Source organism: Trachinotus anak, unplaced genomic scaffold (genome assembly GCF_046630095.1).
Source record: "Trachinotus anak isolate AG129_WGS33_773 ecotype Australia unplaced genomic scaffold, CSIRO_AGI_Tana_v1 ptg000028l, whole genome shotgun sequence".
NCBI classification, from domain to species: Eukaryota; Metazoa; Chordata; class Actinopteri; order Carangiformes; family Carangidae; genus Trachinotus; species Trachinotus anak.
In genome coordinates this window covers 6082891-6104320 of record NW_027273879.1, presented here as the reverse complement: position 1 = coordinate 6104320, position 21430 = coordinate 6082891, and the positions used below count along the sequence as shown (strand labels likewise).

Here is a 21430-nt window from a genome sequence, read left to right as displayed (position 1 = left end):
TCAATGAGTTGGAATACTTTATTCTCTGTTATGAGATACCTGTACATTAAAGATCAAGTGCCACTTGAATTTGTTCATTGTTCAAGTTCATAGAAAGTATAACTGACGCTGCACTATGCAAACATGAAAACAACCAGACCAAAATGCATCACTTTACTCAAAGCTGGAGAGGAAATTCAACACAATCTGCTTGAGCTTGGCATCAGATGCCTCAGAGATTTTGCCATCAGCCCTGTAACGAAGAGGAGATTGGTTTTAATGCATCTGCACAGATAAATTACAAGGCAAAAATCACACACACTGAACCCTCAAAAACTTACCTAATAGCTCCCAGCAGGTCTTGGTGCTGGCTCAGTATGTGCTGCAGGAACGCCTTCTCAAACTTGGTGATCTTGCTAGGCTCCATTTTGTCCAGGTGTCCCCTCACACCAGCATAAATGACTGTTACCTGTTCTTCAATAGCCATGGGAGCTGAAAGACAAAGTCGACAGACACAGGAGTTAAGACAACTCTAGAATGGCTGCATTTTGTGAAAGACATGTCCTCCTACTCCATTTTCAGCAGTGAAATGAACAGTGACAATAACTCACAGTACTGCCCCTGCTTCAGGAGCTCAGTCAGACGCACACCACGGTTCAGCAGCTGCTGAGTGGCAGCGTCCAAGTCGGAACCAAACTGAGCGAAGGCGGCCACCTCACGGTACTGGGCCAGCTCCAGCTTCATGGTACCTGCCACCTGATGATGGACAGAAATCAGTAAGTTAGATTCAAAGACAATAACTGACATCAGCTGCAAGGTGGGTGATTACAAGTGAGACTAACCTGCTTCATGGCCCTGGTCTGAGCTGCAGAGCCGACACGGGACACAGACAGACCGACGTTGATGGCTGGACGAATACCCTTGTAGAACAGCTCAGTCTCCAAGAAGATCTGAGTGAGGAAACAGCATATAGATAAAGGTTCAGGATCTCTCTTGTGGTGAAGTATGACAACAAGTCACACGCTCACCTGTCCGTCTGTGATGGAGATGACATTAGTTGGAATGTAGGCTGAGACGTCGCCAGCCTGTGTCTCAATAACGGGAAGGGCTGTGAGGGAGCCGCCACCAAAGTTGTCGTTCATCTTAGCAGCTCTCTCCAGCAGACGGGAATGCAAGTAGAAGACGTCTCCTGGGTAAGCCTCACGACCGGGGGGACGACGGAGCAGCAGGGACATCTGACGGTAGGCGACAGCCTGTAGAAAGATAACACACAAGGTTTAACTCCAAAATAAACTTTCATAACATTATTTACAGCAACTGGTTTCCTATGCGTTATAGATCTGCTATAAAAGTCAGATGGTATTAAAAAATAAAGCTCACCTGCTTGGACAGATCGTCATAGATGATCAGGGCGTGCTTGCCGTTGTCTCTGAAGTACTCTCCCATGGAGCAGCCGGAGTAGGGAGCCAGGTACTGCAGTGGAGCGGCATCAGAGGCAGTAGCAGACACCACGATGGTATACTTCATGGCATCGGCATCAGTGAGCCTCTTCACCAGCTGAGCCACTGTGGATCTCTTCTGGCCGATGGCGACGTAGATGCAATACAGCTTCTTCTTCTCATCAGTTCCCTCGTTGAAGCGCTTCTGGTTGATGATTGTGTCGATGGCAATTGCAGTTTTGCTGCAACACAAATTTCAAGACTAAGCACTGTGGATACACTGACAAACAGATCTATGTCGTACAGAAGTGCTTTTTAATCTTGTGCTTGGGGACCAATAACCTGAAGGTTTACATTTTTAAATAGTGGCCAGGGCCTTTATTTACGTCAGTGGGAGAGAGAACATTATATTAGACGTGCCTTTATTTCTCATTTCCCTGGTTCACTTCCTCCATGTTCACCCTCTGTCTAAATCTAATATCATTAGTGCAACAAGAATCTCATCAGTTTTCCTCTTTGCCTTGTTCCCTGAACGATGATAATCTACCATGTATGAAACTCAACACTTCCTCCAGTATTTTCACATCAAACATCTTGCAGCCTTTCCTTTATTGATAGGCCTTTATTGTGTAAAATCATCAACAAGTGATTTTGTATGGCAAAGAAGAAACAAGTGGAATTAATTACAGCATGAAACATTATTTCTGTTAAAAAAAAAAAAAGCAACATGACACTGTTTTAGTATTGATGAATTGAGTGCTGTGGAAAACAATATTATACTAAATTTACCATGTGAGCTCCCTTACTTTTTTTTTTTTTTTTTACCCAGCATTTATTAGTGGTGGGCCAGTATTTACTCCTGCTGACCACACCCCTGGCTATAATTTGAGACTCAGCCATTATTTGAATAACAGCTTTTATTTGAGAACTTGCAGTCATTAGAAATCACTACACCACCTGAAAGTGAAATGTATTTGATAGCATTTTCAGAAAACAACAAAACTACACCAATAAAGCACATTAAATAAAATTCATAACTAATGCACTAATGTATATTCATGCGTCACTATTGTCAAACTGACAGAAGGCTAACAACATACTGCAATGAGCTACATCATGATTTATTTTAATAGTATTTCACTTCCACTGCTGTAACATGATTTCAATATCACTTGAAAGCAAATGCTATCCTGTGTTCAAGTATTCACTTTGAGCACAATCCTCTTACCCAGTCTGCCTGTCTCCAATGATGAGCTCACGCTGTCCACGACCAATGGGGACCAAGCTGTCCACGGCTTTGATGCCAGTCTGCATGGGCTCCCTCACAGAGATACGAGGGATGATGCCAGGGGCCTTCAGACCCACACGCCTGCGGACCTTGGAGCCAAGGGGGCCCTGTGAAGAAAAGAGTGAGAGAAAAAGCAATTGAAAGTGAGTGAAATCAATTCATTTCTTATATGTGGTTATTAAACTAATCTAAGGCATGGTGCTAGAACCATGTTAGAGTTTAGAGTTGAAACCATTAGTCGTTTAATAAGTTTCTTGACAGAAGACAAATCAGCAACTACACTGATAATCAATTATTTTAGTTATTTTTCAAGCAAATGTGCCAAACTTTATCTTAATTTAAGTATATCTAATGGAAGGATATAACTCTTTTCTTTGTCATAAGACTGTCATAAGACTGCAATTAATTGAGAATATTAATCATTAGAATAACTAATAATGAAAAAATGGTAGTTACAACCCCACTGTATACCTCATGCTAATGTAATAACCCAAGAGGGAAATTTGTGAACATGAGAAAGACAAACACTACCTTTCCATCGATAGCATTTCCCAGAGCATCGACAACACGGCCCAGGAGCTCTTCACCAACGGGAACATCTACAATAGCACCTGTTCTCTTGACAATGTCGCCCTCCTTGATCAACTTGTCGTTACCAAACACCACAACACCAACGTTGTCAGGCTCCAAGTTCAGAGACATGCCCTGAAAAAGAGAAGAAACAGTTATCATCACTTTCCCATTTATTTACACTGCCATGTTACTGAGGTTAATGGTATCTACTAACCTCTATTTAATGAGTTTGATAAATTACAATTTTTTTAAAGAATTATACTGCCCGTCTTACCTTCAGACCAGAGGAGAACTCCACCATCTCCTCAGCCTGTACGTTCCTAAGACCGTACACTCTGGCAATACCATCACCGATGGACAGCACGCGACCAGTCTCTTCCAAATCAGCACTGGTGTCAGCTCCCATGATCTTCTCCTCCAGAATGGAGGAAACCTCGGCTGTGCCTTTAATGCATACAAAGTGTTTACTGAGCTAAGTGCCACAAAAAAAACTTTAAACAATAAAGATGAGTCTTAACCTAAGCTATTTGGAAACCTTGTTGCTCTGAAATACTGACCTGTTTTCTGCAGCCATGGTCGGGTGGTATGTAGATTCTTAGCTCCTACACATGCTGCAGCAACGTTCTTGGATACCTTTAATATAATGGGAAGCAGTAAAGAATTGGGTTTTTATCCTGTCCAAGTAATTGTAGTATTTTCAAGTTATCTGAATCCAACATTTACAGTTAAACAGTTTATTGGTTACACTCAGCCAATTTCTTAGTTACATTTGTATGTTCTGATGTTACTTTCCATTATCTCCCCCCCCCCAAAAAAAACCGCCTTGCCACTTTTCTTGTGTTGAGCAATGACATGTGTAACTTTCATCAACATGGATAAGAAGTACAGTTACAAATCCGAAAATTTTAATTGTGCAGCAGACATTTTTTTTTCCTACACCTCGTTAGAAGAGTCTAAGGATTTTGGAAACGCCTTAAGCAGCAGTAAGCAAATATAGAGTACATATGAGCTGTTTCAGTATGTATTTGATAGAATATTATGTTGCATATAAATTATTATTAGCAAGTGAAATCTACATTAGGATCCTATTTCTACATAATGACCTGGACATGAGTTGGACATAAACTTGCCAGTTTATTGCTGTGTTATATCCCCCCCTTCATGAAGGTTATGGTATTTAGATTTGGATGAAACTGTTTAAAGATATGTTGATTCAACTGTGTGATAATTTTGGAGGCTGTACTTTGCAGTGCTGTTTAACAATATTGTGCTATAACTGTATTGCATAAGACCTTTAATACCACACAGACTTAATACCTCTTTCACTATCAAACCATGCACATGAAAGTATGATGGAAAATCAGTAGGCACAATACAGCCTAGAATCATTTATTTATTTATTATTTATTTTAGTACTTTCCAGCAGTTTATAACAACAGTTCCTAATGATATAATTAGATTAATGCATCCTGGATAAACAGCATAAAATCTATAGATGGATTAACCAACTACAAGTGATTCATTAATTTAAGTTAGTGCTAATACTGACACCTGCCCATTATGAGACAATGACCTTCCCAGCTTTTGCTGTTAGCCGTAATGACAATGTTTGCAATGGGTCTGATGATGCTGACTGAAAATCCTCCAAGAAAAAAAAAAAAAGATTGTACAATCCCATTTTTAGTTTAGAGGTGTATAACATCAGCCCTTAATCATTTTACAACGAACATAACTACCTACAGCACAACAAATAACCACACAGTTGAGTTAGCAACTCTCTAAAACACTTTGAAAAAAGACAGAGTCTCTATGACGACAGGACATATGGCAGGCCTGTTGTATTAGACTGCAATAGTTTTAGGTTGCTGCACTGTAAACTGGCACCTGAGTATATGAAAACATTTGTTAAAGGCCTCTGGTCGTGCAGTCTGTAGTGTCACAGGACAGTCCTTATCAATAACACATAATAGACAGAACAATATAGTATCTTGCTTAATTTCAACCCATAAACAAACAGCAGTCAAATTACCTGTAATGCAAAGCTTAGCCTGACAAATGCATTTGCAGTGAAAACCGGCCTGTGCCGTGAGACAATCCTGACCTTCAATAACAAATAACTTTGCTACACTTTGCTGCTTAGTCACATCCATTGACAATGCATTAAAAGTGCAACACATGGACTAGAGATTAATTGTGACGTCTAGTCAACTCTTAACAATGTACTGTACAATCTTGAAGGCGTCTTGTTGCTGTCCCGTAATCTAATAATGGTAACGGTGCGGGACTGGCAGCGTGAAGGGCCCGGTGTCCTACAGTGCAAAGACGTGTGAATGCACAACACCGCCATTAGCTTTCGTTTGAATAAAGTCGGGATTTTTCGGGACCAATTCGGCACAAATCGAAACATAAAGAAGTTAGAGATGCTTACAAATCCAGCCCGTCGAGGTAGGGTGCGGGCAAGAGCCGCTGCGACGCGAACTGACAGCATGTTGATGTCCTGCGAGGTCTGTCCTACTCCCGGAGCAGAGAGAGAAGGATGGCGGACGCGGAAGCCGATTTGTAGAAAGGTCACCGTGACCCGGAAGTACTTGAAAATAAAATACTTTTTCTTTTTCCCCCCCAATTTTTTTTTGTTTGTTTCATTTCCTTTTTAAAATTATTATGTTGTACAATACCGGGTATATCATAACTGCATTTATAATGGACAATGAAATAAATAAACAATTAAAAACACATGATTACTGATTATTGCAAACATCAAATAAAAAAAAAAAATCTAATAGTTATACCTGCCTAAATAAATGAGGAGGAAAATCTGTATTAAAACTCAAATTTATACGTTTTTAATGAATTCAGGTAAATATGAAATAAATTCCACCCATTTGGTAAAATAATTTATTTAATTTTAGTCATTTATAATTGTAGCCCATCTGGTCTTTGATATAATATGGCTGCACATAGTGATAAAGATCTAGTTAGGTAATATTCTTATGGTATGAATCTAAGAGACACTGCTGTAGATCGTACATGCACTAAATGTTTTACCTAAACTGGTTGGGTAGCCTGTGAAAGTAATTGTCTGTGCTTATATTTATTTTATGGTTGATAAAACAAACTATTTTTAGTCGATGATGCTGGTTAGTCAGCATCATTGTGTTTAACAATCTTAAATAGCTTGTATTGTCCACCCACTAGATGGCACCCATGCATGCATAATGTGGACCAAAAGTGATCCAAAAGAGGCAGTATATGCATAATATATAGTAGGAAATATACCTGAAAATCTTATACAGAACAATCTGTGAGATTTGTTGTTTTCTGAATATGAAAACATGTTATGGGAGCACATGATAATGTCATGTAGGCATAGATGACATGAGTTGAAGGATATAGTATACTTGGGGAGTTGGTAAGACATTTTGAAGACAAGTGAGATGGTCAAAACACCTGATATTCCCGAAATGATTTCAAACACTTGTTTATTTGAAAAACAGAGAGTGCCAAACATTACAGCAAATGTATGTACAGTAAAATGTAAATGTGAAAACAGACTAAAAAAGAAAACGTAATACATCAGTAACAATCCATAATAGTTGATTGTTCAGTGTCTAAAGAGTAAAAAAAAAAAAGTGTTACAATTCCCCAAAGCAAATTTCTGTTGTTCCATCAAATAACCAACCATTTCAGATCTAGAGTAGCCCACTGGTTGGTTTCTGTGTCTGGGGGGAATAAAAAAATGCCAGTGTTCAATGGGGGACAAGAACAAATTTTTACCCCGGGGTCCCCTAGGAGGTTTATCCGGCCATGCCGAGCCATTATTTCGGGTGCTCTGTTGCTCTGTCCTCTGCTGTCCCTGCTTGTCTTGCGGTATTTTCTCACCCTGCAGTATTAATAACCGACCACAGGGGCGCTCGGCCACAGAGAACAGGCCGGAAATGGCGCATGTAGCTTTGTGAACGGCTGATGGAGACATTTTAAAATAAACACACAGCTAGCCGCTAACGGCTAACAGGGCTCGCAAAGGTGCGAGCGCACTGCGCCAAATAGGTTCAAATTCTTCCAAGTTTTAAAGAAGTGAAGTGTATTTTGCAGGGCATTGTTTATGTATCGGAAATCAAAGAGACTACAAATTACTGAAGATGTCGAAAAGTCTGACACTGGGAAAAGATTATAACTAACACCGCGGTAAGTTAGCGCAGCCGATTTTAAGCTAAGTTGCTGAGATAACGTTAGCTGTTAGCTACTGACATTATCCAGCCTGTTACGCCTCTGGCTGGATAGATACTGCTTCCATTTATAGGATCTTGCGAGGCAGCTGTCCTGCAACCTGATTAATTTTCCATGACTTGTGGTATTCTTCTCGCTAAGTTTTGGGAGTGTAAGGTTATGACCGAGGTTAGCTTCACTACGCAGCTAAAAGTAGTGTCTGGATCCGAGCCTGTGTCAGCGTCTGCTAGCCACAGACACAACTAACTAAAGTCATTCATTCAGGCACAAATAAATGTCTCATTGTACACACACATAGTTTAATATGGCTGGAGAGATTTAAGAGACATTCGTGAAATCAATCTCAGGTCGTGTGAGAGCTGAAAGTAGATTAAAATTGTAAGCAAGAGTAACATCCATTCCTCTTAGAAGCTAGCAAGCCTTAATTGTTACCGTCAATACCGATATAGATGCATTTCTGGCCAAACCTTTGCATGGGATTATATGTTGTTTTGATACGTGAAAAGTCAACAGTTACGCAACATGTGAACCCGGTAGAAAATTGAGAAGTTGTAATTCAGCGTTTGCAAGGCAATTAAAATAAACAGTGTACCTATATCAATACAGCTTAACTGGAGATATAGATATCATTTTGGGGCCTTTTGATGGTTATTTTACTAATAAATCGGGGAAATATCTGTCTGTCTTTATTTCTGTCTGTCCTTCAATTATCTCGACTACCGCTCATCCAATCGACTTCAAACTTGCAGTAGCGGCCACATAGGAAGGTGGCTGATGGTATGTCGTTTCTGTGTCATCGGCACATACCGTATCCATAGGTGCTGCTTGGAAGTGGTAGGCCCCTATCACACAAGTACCGCCCCCTGATCCACATGTAAATGTAATATCACTGAGCTAGTTTTATGACAGTTACTATCTTACATGCATATTTTTTTTTGTCTTTATTGACATTGTTAGTGCAACATAGAACCGGAAATAAATGAATGTACAAGTTTCTCTCGTCTGTGTTGTTGTTGGGATATGTGCAATGATGTTGAAATGACAATTATATTATTATTATATTATTATTATTATTATTATTATTATTATTATATTAGAGCTACACTTAGCTAGCAGCATTATCTGTTTTATACCAGCATAGAAATGATGGGCATAGACGGTGGGGTATATTCACACTATTATCCATCTTCCAACCAGACATAGAAATGGTCTCCTCCCACAGGCTATCACTCTGAGCAGTTAAGTCAGTCATGAGTGACATCACATTTTGAACGGGCACTGCACTATGATTAGTAGTTAATGATCTTGTATTTGTTTTTGTAATTTATTGTTTATAATTTGCAGTCATCTATTACACACATGGTATTTGAAGTACTCACCTCTGATGCAGAAAACTAGGGTGGCAGCACGGCTTAAAACCAATTCTTACTGCAGTGAAAGTTTGCCTAGGAAAGAAATATAGTTATTATGCTCCATTCTCTGGCATCAATCATTTTGCACAGATTTAGACTCTGGTTTTAAATGAGTGATGTAATGTTTTTCTTCCTGCAGGTGAGCTCCTGTCCAGGCACATTGGTCCATGTTTGTTGGACCTTTGGGCTCTGGGCTCAACTAGCATGAAGATGGCTGATTCAGAGAAGGCAGAGGAATTTGGGGATGCTGAGTGTCCCCCAGAGTGCCTTGACGAAGCACAATCAGCCACGGCCTCTGTTCAGGGAGAGCAGGATGAGCATCTGAAAACGGAGACCACCACCAGTACTAGCTCACCACCAAGGGAAAAGGAGGCAGACAGCCCCTTGCATACAGAGGGTGAGCAGAGTCTCCTCTCCATGCCATGCCTGATGAAAGAGCTCCGCCGAGACTCTCCAGAGTCCCAGCATGCTTCTACAGGGAGTGACAAGCCTGTGTCTCGACATATCTATGAGAGTGACTCCTCAAACCCCTGCATGCTCTCCCCCTCATCCAGTGGCCACCTTGCTGATTCAGACACACTCTCCTCAGGGGAAGAAGGTGCTGCTGCTCCTGTAGGAGAAGAGGAAGAGGGTAATATGGAAGCTGTAAATGATGCTGGGCAGGCAGCCGGAAAGCAAACATCTGCCACAGCAACAGGGGGGAGGAAGTCTCGGCGGTCACGTTCAGAGAGCGAGATGCCTCCCAATGCAATGGCTGCAAAGAAAAATCGCTGCCAGCCCACCGTGGTAGCAGCCGGTGGGCAGGAAAAACAAACCAATGGCAAGTTGGCAAAAGTGAAAGGTCATCGGAGCCAGAAACACAAAGAGCGTATGCGTTTGCTTAGGCAAAAACGAGAAGCAGCAGCACGGAAGAAGTATAACCTGCTGCAGGACAGCAGTACCAGTGACAGCGAGCTCACATGTGACTCCAGCACCAGCACCTCTGATGACGAGGATGATGACACCTCAGGAGGTAGCAAGACAATCAAGACAGATATTCCAGGTAACATCCAGTGTTCATAATACATGCCTTTTGCACATTAACACCACCACTGTCCAGGGTAACAGTAGCAGCAGCCACTTAGATACCCTATGTAAAACACTATAACATGGTAATGAAAAAACACATAGTCCAACTGTGTTTAACAGTCACAGATAATTTGCCATCTGAGTCAAACACAGATCATAACAGTAACAGGCTGCCTATGTGACTTAAAAATTTCAGGCAACCTAAATCAAATTGTTGACTTGCCACATATAGTGTGAACATTTTATGGGGTTGTATGATATCAGATCAATACAAGCACTGCTTTGTCTGTTTTATCAGTCTTTTTTTTGTTGTTATTTTCTCACTCATTGTCTGTCTCCATTCACCATATCTTTGGATACTTAGACTGTTCCTCTAGAAGGGCTTATGCCCGGTCACTTGTAGTACAATATGTGTCTGTTGGAACTTTGTCTCATCGTTTGCATGCTGTGGAAATCTAGTGGACATTTTTCAACTCATATATACAGAGCTGTGTTACTCTAACCTATATTATGAGTTCTGCAATTCAACAAGTGAGCCATTTTTAGCCCCAGCCTTTGCTGCAAATAGACAATGGTGTATGATCTCACTGTGTTAGCCTGAGTTGCAAGACTATGCAGCTACTGTTCAGCGTTAATATGCTTTAGAAATATAACCTTGTCCCAGAGAGTTATGACTCAAAATCATATTTAGTGTGTCATTATATTAGAATGTACACAAGTCAAGTTAAAGGATTTATATCATCTTTTCTATTAGTGAATTTCTTTTTCACCCGAAGGCTACTAGGTATTTAGTATATCCTGCTTTTCTGTCTCTGCCTGCGGCTTTTAAATATTCCTCAGGTCTATGGTACACTGCACTCTGCCTACACAAGAGGAAATGAGGCTTTTAAAAATTGCAAACAGGTGGTTCTTTTCTCTATAATGGGTTCTGTAGCACCTTTGAGAAGTCAGATAGCGTTTGACTGGTGACGGCTGTGCTGTAAACTAAACTCAGGCACGAAAGTGTCTAAACAAACACCGACAGAAAAACACTTGCAGTATTGTATCCTTGCACATCAGTTGTTGTGTGGTTGTTCCCTTAGTTAATCTAATGTTTCCTGATGGTTGTTGGAAATCTTTTGGGGGAGTTGAGTTCTCTATAAGTAGCTATGAGTTGGGTGATATTAACAGGCCCTGCTGCCTGGTGCTGTTGTTCAAGTCACTTCATTCACTTTAAGCTGATCCCTGTGATTGTGTTTCTTAGAATATAACCTGTTGGGTTGGTTCTAGGCGGTGGTTTTTCTGTTCCATTGAATTCAGGATTTAGCTTTTGATGTGTGAGGGGTTTTGTTTAATAAATTATTGTTTAGCTCACATAGCCTGTTTCCATGGGGGAACTAGTTTATCCAGCTATAGGTTTTTGTTCAGCAGAATCATAGAGGTATTATACATAGATCATCAGTTAGACATATCTGTTGTTTTTGCATCATAGGGATGTAATTAATGTAATGAATTTACCTTAAATGGGTGTGTTTACTTCAAAGTCTCATCAGTTAACACATTTTTCAAACCACAACCAAATCAGTCGCCCGAGACATCCAGTTCTTTCCTTTAGGATCCGTAGTACATGAAACTTTTTCAACCATTTTTACATCCTGCACACAGATTTGAGTGCTACAACTGCATGATGTAGTCCATCAGCATGAAAGAGTCGATCTGCACGTAACCAAAAACAAACTGTCATTTTCTCTTTAATACAAAAGTCCACCTCCGAAGCATGAAAGTGCTACTGTATTTTCTTATGGCTTGGCCTCAATGTCTTTAAAGCTGGCTTCAGACGTGCATCGGAGAGATCCAGAGTGGGCGCCCAGATTCATGGGCTGCTGGACAGCGGTTCGTGGGACAGGAACGGCATCGGCAGCGTTCTGGAGGAGGCCATGACGCGCTTTGCCGTGATGCAGCGCCAGACTGAGGAGCGCTTCCGCATCTGGATGGAAAAGCTTGCACACCTCGACTCGGACAACGACTCATCTAAACGCTCAAGTGATGCCTTAGAGGGGCAGCAGCATCACTCCCAGGGGGCACGCCCGTCCCCTCCCAGTTCCTTTTTACCATCGTCAGAGTCTGCAGAGACTATGGCTGCCTACATGCTGGCACGAGAGAACAACAGTCTCACCCCCACCCCCATAAATAACAACATCCTACCTGAAGTGGTCGCTCAGAATGGAAATCTAGGTGTTCCAGACCCTGGTCTCTTGAATGTTTAGATTTCACTTCTTCACTCCTTGCAGTTTCATACTTTGATCTTACCAAGTGTAGAATTAGTTGATGCAGAAAGCATGGCAAGGGGTTTTATTGGGTAAATGATGCGAGGTCACTAAACCGATACACCATCAATGGCAGTTGGGCCCAAGCTGGTCATGTGAACTTGACTGTGCAGACCCGAGGCCCAGTGCGTCTGCTGGCACTGAATCACTGTGAGATTTGACATTCTGAATAATTCAACTCACCTGTTTGATTTCTGCAGCATCTGTGACACGGACACGGGACATATCTCAATAGACTGTTGAGTCAGGGCTCTTACTGTATTGCTTATTGTATGGCTTGTTTGTTTTTGTTTACCAGCTGTACACACACACACACACACACAGAGTAGCTGATTATGTCATTCAAACAGAATGTGCATTACAGCACCTGGGCAGCCATTATTACAGTGTTACGTGGGGTGCTGCTGCTTAAGAGCATGTGCCTTGTCAATCTGAACTCATGCTGGGAATGATAGCTAAAGCTTCATAGTACTATTTCTTTAGAAATCAGGTTCAACACCCTACATAACCCTCTTTTCTCCTGAACCATGTTTGCACTTTGCTTGTGAATGGTTCAGGACTTTAACAATCTTGTGACAGCCTTTATTTTGGTGGCATAGCTTTACTAACATCAAAACATTTAAACATAGATATGCCTATAAATATAAACGCAATATACTAACCCACATGATTTCTTGCTTTTCAAAATCATATTACGTAATTAGATTAGACGAGTTTACATTTTTAACATTTGCCTTTCTGTTACATTTGCTGCTACTGCTGCCTGTGTGCAGCAACAGGAAACTAGTGAGGGAGGAATGATTCCCAATATTTTATTTTTAGTAGCCTATGTTTAGATTATGAGCATCATATAAGGCATGGGTTCCTTTGTTGTGGCTATTAGCTGCAATGTCAAGAGCCTCAAATCTTCACTCACTCATAATATTTGCCTAGTTAATTTTTTATTTGCACTGGTCTGCCAGCTTGGCCTATGTCTCCACAAGGCACTGCGTGTTCTGCAGCTTGACTTTAAACTGAAAGCCCAGGCATCAAACTTACAGATACACAGCAGTAATACAGCTGCAGTACGGTGCATGGCAATGTTTACTGATTTCCTAAAATAACGGACTGATCTGGATGATCAAGTGGCCTTCTCTGGTTCAGATCCTGTGGTCTTTGAGGTGGAAACACCCCTCGTCAGCCCTCTCCTCAAAACTGCTTTTACTGATGTAGATGACTATAGTGTCACAGTTCTTAACACTGCTAACACTATTGAACCATCGCAGACATTGATGAAGGAATCTTTGGCCTAATCATATTTATAGTTAGGATGTTAAAAAGTGTTTTCTGTATGTGTATATGTAGCCCTATGACTGTCAGCTTTACAAAACATAAAGCTGATCGCATCATTTCACCACCTGTTTGCATGTGATTTTATTAGTATCTAGAATGTGCAAGGCCAAATTAGTTCTCATCAGCAGCATGTGTGCAAGGTATAGCCTTGCTTATGCTGATAAATGGCGTCTGACACAACATTTTATCTATTTAGTTGTTTTCTCTTGGCCTAATGGTTTTTGTTTTAAATTGTGTGATTATTGGTGTTTTTGTTTCATGGTGCATAGTTACTTTGCCATTTTGGGTTTAAGTGGATCCAACAACTGCTGTCCTGCATTTGTTAAAACTGAAAGTACCTTTAAATCAACTGTTTTTGTCAACACGTTAAAGAGAGCCTCGCGCATACAATCACAAAGTGTGTGCATTAAAAACAACACTAAGGACAGTCCATTGTTTACCAAAGAGACTATCCTGGTTTACATTAGTCCTTTTTCTATATTTAATACATGGCCTTTTACATTGGCAAGTGCTCGGTTTCTCTGGTAACCTTGGTACCTGCTTATTTCAGCCCAATCCGCTATTCATAGGCAGTGTTCTCTCATAGTACACGCTGTCCAGGCCAACCCCCTCACACACACTGTACGTCTGGATAGAAGTGTGTACGTGTCTCCCAGGGACTCCTTCGACAGGGTAGAACAAAGATACATGTTCCCGCTCTTCCAGTTATTCTTCTGTTGTTTGGCTTTTATTACCCCACTACATTTCACTCACTGAGTAAGATTATGTTGAAGTGTTTTGTAATGACTGTATTCTAGTGTTGTTTTATGTGAATGGCTGTTATTTTAAAAGCAATAAATGGAGAGAAAAAAAAACGCTGCTGCAAAAGGGTTAATCCACTGCAAACACAACCACACTTCTGATATAAAAGCCTCACCAGTGTCGCATTGAAAAGTGATGATACTCTCATTCACAGTTGTAACTGTTAATGCTTTACAGTAGAACGAGGGCTGACAGAGCCAAAATGTTTTATTCCACTCCTACTCCTGCTCATCTGCTGAGATAGGGTGTGTTTCCCTGTGTATATTTTAGATGCTGCAGCTAGCAGGACTTCGGATGCAGTGTCCAGACTCTTGTCCAAACAGAGTCCCGCTATTCCCAGGCATGATTTGAATAATGAAGTGTTCTCTTTGTTTTCTGCAGACGGGCCTCCAGTAGTGGGTCACTATGATATTTCAGACACTGATTCTAACCAGGAGAGTATGAGTGTGGAGACAGTCCGGCCCACGGTGATAAAGCATGAGCTAAAAACACACAGAGGCCAGGATATTGCAGCTCACTCTGGGTGTGTAAGAGCTCTGAGCTCTATCTCAGGTCAGTTACAAACCCGGTATATCTAAACTGATAATATGGCACTCCTCTCAGTGAAGACAGGACATTTAGAGGCATGGATGTCATCAATAAGTGGGGAAACCGTCTTATTAATCTCAGCAAGACGCCTTTGAAGTACTACCCTTCATCCCACGCTCCACTGGCTTGCATTTGGTGCTATTAAAAGTCTTGCTGCTTTGCTTCAAGACAAAAGAATTGACCTTTTATGACGGACTAGCCGGCATTGTGAAAATATGAATATAAAGTACAAAATTTTCGTTTTGTCCAATGTGTCACTCCATGCTGTCCAGTCAGCTTTACGAACACAGTGTCAGATTCATCATTGTTTTGTTCTTGTCTGTGTCAAAGCAGCTGCAGTATTCATGTGTCAGCAAGGCCTGAAACTCTCTACTGCTCCGGCTCTCCTCACAATGTGTGACTCTGTTCCTCTTATTTGTTTCAGGCCACATGGAGGCAGAGCTGTCGCACAAGGAGAGTTCTCAACACAACAAGGGCCAGATTAACATTGCTTCCTCTGACAGCGAGGTGGAAATTGTCGGAGTGCAAGAGAAACCACGGTAAAGACTTTAGGAGGGGAAACTTTATCTGTAAAATTTTATTTTTACTGACAGTGTGAATATCCCCCCAACACAACGGTTTTACAAATGAATTCAAATTTTTTGAATTTTTTGTTTCTAAATCCAGATGCGCCCACCCATGCGGAGGTGTGATAAAGAGTTTGTCCTCCTGGAAGGAGAACTCAGTGGAGCAGTTAAACAGCACAAATCAGCCACAGCTATGGACTACTGTTTCTCCTCAGCCTAACTGGGTGTCCCCTCCTGAAGTGGTGGACCTCACGCTGGACGAGGACACTGGACACAAATACCTACTTTAAACAACTTGTACACTGAAGACTCATTTCTTTCTCTCACTCCTAATCCTCATCCCTTTTGCCTCGCCTCCATGTTTCGGCTGAAATCCTTCCTAGAGTTGCAGCCTCGCCTGTAACCACTCTTGGACTCTTCCTGCTCCAGAGCACTGTTTGTTTTTAACTTACTGTTGAACAATCACATGTATCAAAGCCATTCTGCTGACGTGATTCCCTGACCTTGGCTTGTCAGCTATGAATTTAGTTGTAATAAAAATGGCCCAGCACTTCCAGTGCAGGTGGAAATGTATGTAAGAGTGATCTGTTAAAGATAGCAATACCCTCCCTTCATTTAATACCTCAGTTACCCCTTGATAACGGATGTAGGTAGTCATTTGGTGTTGTGTGCTTGCAAACTGTACAGTGAAAACTTCAAGTTGCTGCTTGAGAGCAGGTCTGTATCACAATATGGCTGTTGACCTGTTTCACTACAGACTCTGAATGACATATTTTCAGACTGGATTTGGTATTTTTATTTGCGGTCACCTGCGGTCAAGACAAAATGGCAGCTGGTACACTTTCTGTTGTACAGTAGACAATAGATGGACGGGAATATTGTTTTGGGTCAATTCTTTTTTTAAAAGTCTCACCACTGGTTTCATATTTAGTTCTGCATTGATAACTTTGCTTTGCAGTGCCCAGCATAAGAAGAGCCTATGCTCTGATACTGTGCGTGATTGTATTGTTTTGTCTTACTGGTGTAGTTGGACTTTTTGGGAAATTGGGTTATTTGCTTTTGTGCCGAGAATTAATTAAGAAGATTGATATCATCTTTATGCATGTTTATTAATACAAAGGCTACATCCAGCAGCTGCATAGTTTCTTAGCAACAGGACTGGAAACAGGGGGAAATGGGTAACCTGGCTATGTCCAGAGGTATCAAATCCACCTACCAGCACCTCCAAAGCTCATTAATTAACGTGTTATATTCATTGGTTTAATCTGCACAAAAACTGAGTGGTAAAAAAAATGGGAGTTTACTGTTTCACAGATGATTATGTGGCAGACTTATTCTTGGCTCTGCTGGTTCCCTTGCAACTGTGCAGAGCCAAGAAATAGTTGGACAGAGTCAGGCTAGCATTTCCACCTCTCCTCTGTCTCTGTGCTAAGCTAAGATAGCCTGCTAGCTGTAGCTTCATGTTTAATAACAATGACATTGGTGTTGATTTTCTCATTTAGCATGAACTCTCCACCAGAACGCAAATAAGTTTGTTTCTCAAAATCTGTCTTGCTTTAAATTCACAGCTTTTGCTTCATTTATTACCATGTTACAAAATAGGTTTTCCTTTATTATGAAAACAAACAGAACCACTTGGTAAATTCAGACTCAGAGGGAAATAAAACAAGCTCATTTGTCACAGACACACTACAGAATACAACTCATTTCCATCGCAGCAGTGCTATACGTGGTGATGGTTTTTTGGCACTAGAAATCATGTATCTTTTGTTTAAAGACAGATTTTATGTTGTACGCCATGTCTCTGCTAGAGAGTGTGAAAGTGTCCCAGGTGTCGTGGTTATCAGTGAATGTATGACCCTGCAGTGCTGACTGGGTGCACTTATTGTTTGCATGCTTGTCCTGAGTGGATGCAAACACCTTTAAACCTCTGGGGACCCCTTTATAACAACTGAAGAAATGTATCTTCCATTGAATACTGCAAAGCAAGATGGCCTGAATGCCTTGAAACGTGCACTATTTTCTTTTAGAATGGTATAAAGCTTATTCTTTTACCTACAAAGCAGTGGATTTTGCTATTCAACAATAAATATTTTAATAATAGATGTGAATTTAGCACATGTATAAAAACAGTAAAAGTGGTGTTGAGTTTGTGCCCACATGTGGGGCATTTGTAGAGGAGACATTTATTGTATCAATTGTTTTTACCCCGATCCTCATGGCCTGCTTGTGCTCTTTCCCTGTGGTCTTATTTTTGTCTTCATGCAGTACTGCAGCCCTGATGAGACTGCAACCACGCTGGTAAATGGTTTATCAGCAATCCAACTTCATACACTGTTTTATCACATTGATTTGCTTTATTGCAGATTGAATAACATCATGATGCTTGAGAATTATATAATCATATTATTTTTAACTTCTGCTGGTCACAGAAAGGGAAAATCCTAAATATAAAAGGAACTAAACCAAAGTCTAAATGGAATATATTTTCAATTTCTTTTCTTTCCCACTTTGAAATATGCTTCCAGTTTATTCTTTTAAATTGACTCTGTAAGTCTGAATATTTTAATTTGGAAGTTGGTGCATTTGTTGTGAAATGAGGTGACATGACTTTGGTTTCATATTCAACATACACTTTAGTATAATGTGACATTTTTGTTTTGCATCGGCCAGTTCTCTTCACTATATGCAGCTACCACTGTAGTGACAATTATTTTACCAGACCACTTCTGCTTGCAAAAATCAACTCAGCTATTGTTCCTTAGGATTATTATGAAATGTTAGTAAGACATTGCTCATGTGTTTAGAGATGAGGTTTGGTAGAAAATAAGGCAGTGGTGCTTAACTATGGCTGCACATTGCATGTTTGGTCACATCTTTTAACCTCAAGTCAGATTAATACCCTCATTATCAGTAATTTAGCCTCGCACTTCTGTTATTTTTGTTTCATTTTACTGTCAGTATTTTAAATTAACAAGGTGTTTATTTTGTTGCTTCTGCAGGTCCTTGACTTCCTTGAAATTATGTCTGTAGATCAAAAAGAAACTATTTTAAAACTAAATAAATAGAGCATTATTTAATGACCTTCTTGTATGGTTATTTATTTTTTGTTCTCCTAGAAAACTCAGATTCAGGGACTGCTGGGATGTCAAACGTCTAGTGTCAAGACTAGGGAGGGAAAATTACTGGTGAGGATTTATCTTGGTAGTTTTATTGAAGTCTGATGAAATAATGTCTATTTGCAAACTTGGCTGCCACACTATGAACTGAAGATAATGACATTTTTCATCTTTTCAGACATCTTTAAACACAACTTTAGCAAACAAAATACTTTATCATACTTCAGAAAACAGAATTTCAATGTCATGATAATGACAACACTGACAAATGTATCTGAAGCCTAAAATCTTGTCTATCTAAAGTGTTTTGTATGAGTATGTTCTTGTCTGTACGAGTGAGAATAATTGCCGTCATAGGTACAATACTTAATCAGATGTCTCATTGTGTTCTTTTATCCTGTGACCAAACAGTCTAGACTACTGGCTCGCTGCAAACAATACTGCTTCACCCTCACCCACAAAGTGGCATGCAGGGTCAGAGGTCATTCCGTGACACCTGCCACTAGAGGGACATATGGAGTTCACATGATGAAGACAATGAGGGAGTGGAGCTATGCAGGCTGCGGGGCCCTTTTCCTAAAACCAAAGAAGCCCTTTAGCCAGCTCTTTTCACCCTCGGGGCAGAACATCAGCTGTATGCTAATTTTTACAGGGCAGTGGTGGCCTCACAGAGCAGTGAATGTGCTGGCTCACTCTCAAAGCCAGAAATGAGAATCCTCCTTCCTGCAGATGTCTTTTCAGACTTCAGGTCTAGTGTTGTACAAGTGTGCTGTTATACGCAGGTTTATTCAGAATGACAGCTCACTTGTTAATAACTGCTCCAACTACCACCAGAGGGCTTTCCCCCACTAAAATAATGCCTGATGGGACCACTTCTGTTTACCAGTGAGCACAACATGAAATGCTTAATTTTGTAAAAATTAAAGAGCTGTTTTCCAACTGAAAACACTGACACTTGTCACTGTTGATGAGTCGATGAATCAATTCGATCCTCAGAGAAATAATCTGCAGTTATTTTGACAATAATTTTTCAAGCTAAAATAGTGGAAAAAAAGCTGAATATTGTCTGGCTCAAGCTTCTCATGAGAGGATGTGCTGCTTTTTTTTATTATGTATCCTTGTAAACTGAATATCTTTGGGTTTTGGACTTGCATGAAATAAATCATAATAAACTGCAAATTAATTACTAACTGATAATGAAAATAATTGTTAGTTGCCCTAAAAATATTAAATGGTTTGTTGATATGTTTCATTGAATTACAAGGCAATGTGACTCATGAACATGAGGACTGAAGAGAAATTAATTTTTCTTTAATGTTTCTGTTCTCTCTGTCGTGCAGTGTAATTTTTTTTTTGAAGTCTGACAGAATTAAAGATCAAAAGCTGGTTATTTGGGAATGAAGGGGACTGACTGCAGTAGTTTGACCTGCACTGATAGTAAACCATTATGAAAGGCTCTTTGTGAGGCACAGCAGGCTCAAAAGTATTAGATGGTGGGAACTGGAAGACGAGGACATATGGGACTATGAGTTTTGTGACCCCCTCAGCCTCCCAATGCCCATCTGTTCCTTCACCCTTCAGGCTTAAGACTAAAGGCAGAGAGGTTTTCAGGACACAGACAGTCCTCAGCATATCTGCTGTGCAGAAAAATGGCACAACATATGTTAAGGAGGCAGTTGTTTTTTAAAGGAATTATGATGAGAAAATAAATATTACTTAATGATCTGAAACAGATTATTCAGCTACATTTGACTGTGTCTGTTGTTTCCTTCCCACAGAGGCGTCCTGACAGGGACAAATAATCCACCAAGTCCCACAGTGAAAAAGAACAAGCTTAAACAATTATTCAGTTTAATCTAATGTGTTTTTTTCCTTTAACATCTCAGATGTTCAGTGTCTTATAGGATTTTTTGTAGTTATGTTGAAGTCTAATAAAACAATATTAACTTGCAAAACTAGTCTAATTGGCACAGAGGTCTACGAACTGAAGACAATGGAAGAAGTACTCAGATCCTTCACTTCAGTAAAAGCAGAAATACCATAATGTAAAATTCTACTAGTACTAAAAGTACAAAAGTATCACCAGCAAAATGTACTAAAAATACTCATAGTAAAAGTATTTTCACAGTTTAAATGCAGTATACTACAATAGTGAACTGTTATCAGTGTAAAAGCATAACAATGCAAGCTGCACTTCAATGTAGCTGGATGAGTGAATCTTATTGAATTATTTCATTACCTGTTCAGAAGTTCAAAGCTGAGCCAGCATGCACATTATCTGGGCCCTGGAAGTGGATTTAAATGTTTCTAATGAATGAATATTTTTAACATTGTCAGTTTTATCAATTACACATGTACTTTTCTTGCTTTGTGATGCCAAACTGTGTGCTGTGAAAAAAAGGCCAATTGGTAGATGGAATCTGGTTACTTCATGAATGTATGGGTATGCAGGGCTTTTCATATTAAATGTTTTGTGTGGAAAAATCATGGGGCACACTTCTTAGTACTGTAATATTTGCAATGATGACCTCTTTACTGTAGAGAATTCACAGAACGAATATTTTTATTTACTTTTAAAAACTGTCTTGTGCTTAAAAACAGTAAATAATAAACATCTCATGTTTGGTGTTGATTAAAATAGATTCAGAAGTAGCCTATTGATAAAGTGTCTCCTCTACATGATGCTGCTTTAAACAATAATGAGGACCAATACAGGGATTGATATCTGTGCA

The 21430-nt window shown here is 40.2% G+C and overlaps 2 protein-coding genes across 4 annotated transcripts; one reads left to right on the top strand and one right to left on the bottom strand.

Moving 5' to 3' along the window:
• atp5fa1 (ATP synthase F1 subunit alpha) lies at positions 1 to 5857 on the bottom strand. The gene is made up of 11 exons (XM_071466094.1): positions 5708 to 5857; positions 3837 to 3912; positions 3554 to 3723; positions 3238 to 3411; positions 2647 to 2813; positions 1360 to 1660; positions 1008 to 1232; positions 822 to 929; positions 591 to 735; positions 321 to 471; positions 1 to 232 (listed from the first exon to the last, which is right to left on the bottom strand). Exons 1-11 carry the CDS (start codon positions 5765 to 5767, stop codon positions 154 to 156), a joined length of 1656 nt encoding a protein of 551 aa, XP_071322195.1. The 5' UTR covers positions 5768 to 5857; the 3' UTR covers positions 1 to 153.
• A 1143-nt stretch (positions 5858 to 7000) lies between these two features.
• ark2n (arkadia (rnf111) N-terminal like PKA signaling regulator 2n) lies at positions 7001 to 18663 on the top strand. 3 transcript variants are annotated; one of them, XM_071465313.1, is made up of 5 exons: positions 7077 to 7464; positions 9058 to 9960; positions 14807 to 14977; positions 15438 to 15552; positions 15680 to 18663. In XM_071465313.1, the coding sequence occupies exons 2-5, from the start codon at positions 9123 to 9125 to the stop codon at positions 15867 to 15869; spliced, it is 1314 nt and encodes a 437-aa protein (XP_071321414.1). In that variant the 5' UTR covers positions 7077 to 7464; positions 9058 to 9122; the 3' UTR covers positions 15870 to 18663. The 3 variants fall into 3 exon arrangements, with proteins under 3 accessions (XP_071321415.1, XP_071321414.1, XP_071321416.1); XM_071465315.1 differs by lacking the exon at positions 14807 to 14977 and having other exon boundaries at positions 7095 to 7464; XM_071465314.1 differs by lacking the exons at positions 14807 to 14977; positions 15438 to 15552; positions 15680 to 18663 and adding an exon at positions 11793 to 14519 and having other exon boundaries at positions 7001 to 7464.
• The last annotated feature ends 2767 nt before the right edge of the window (positions 18664 to 21430 follow it).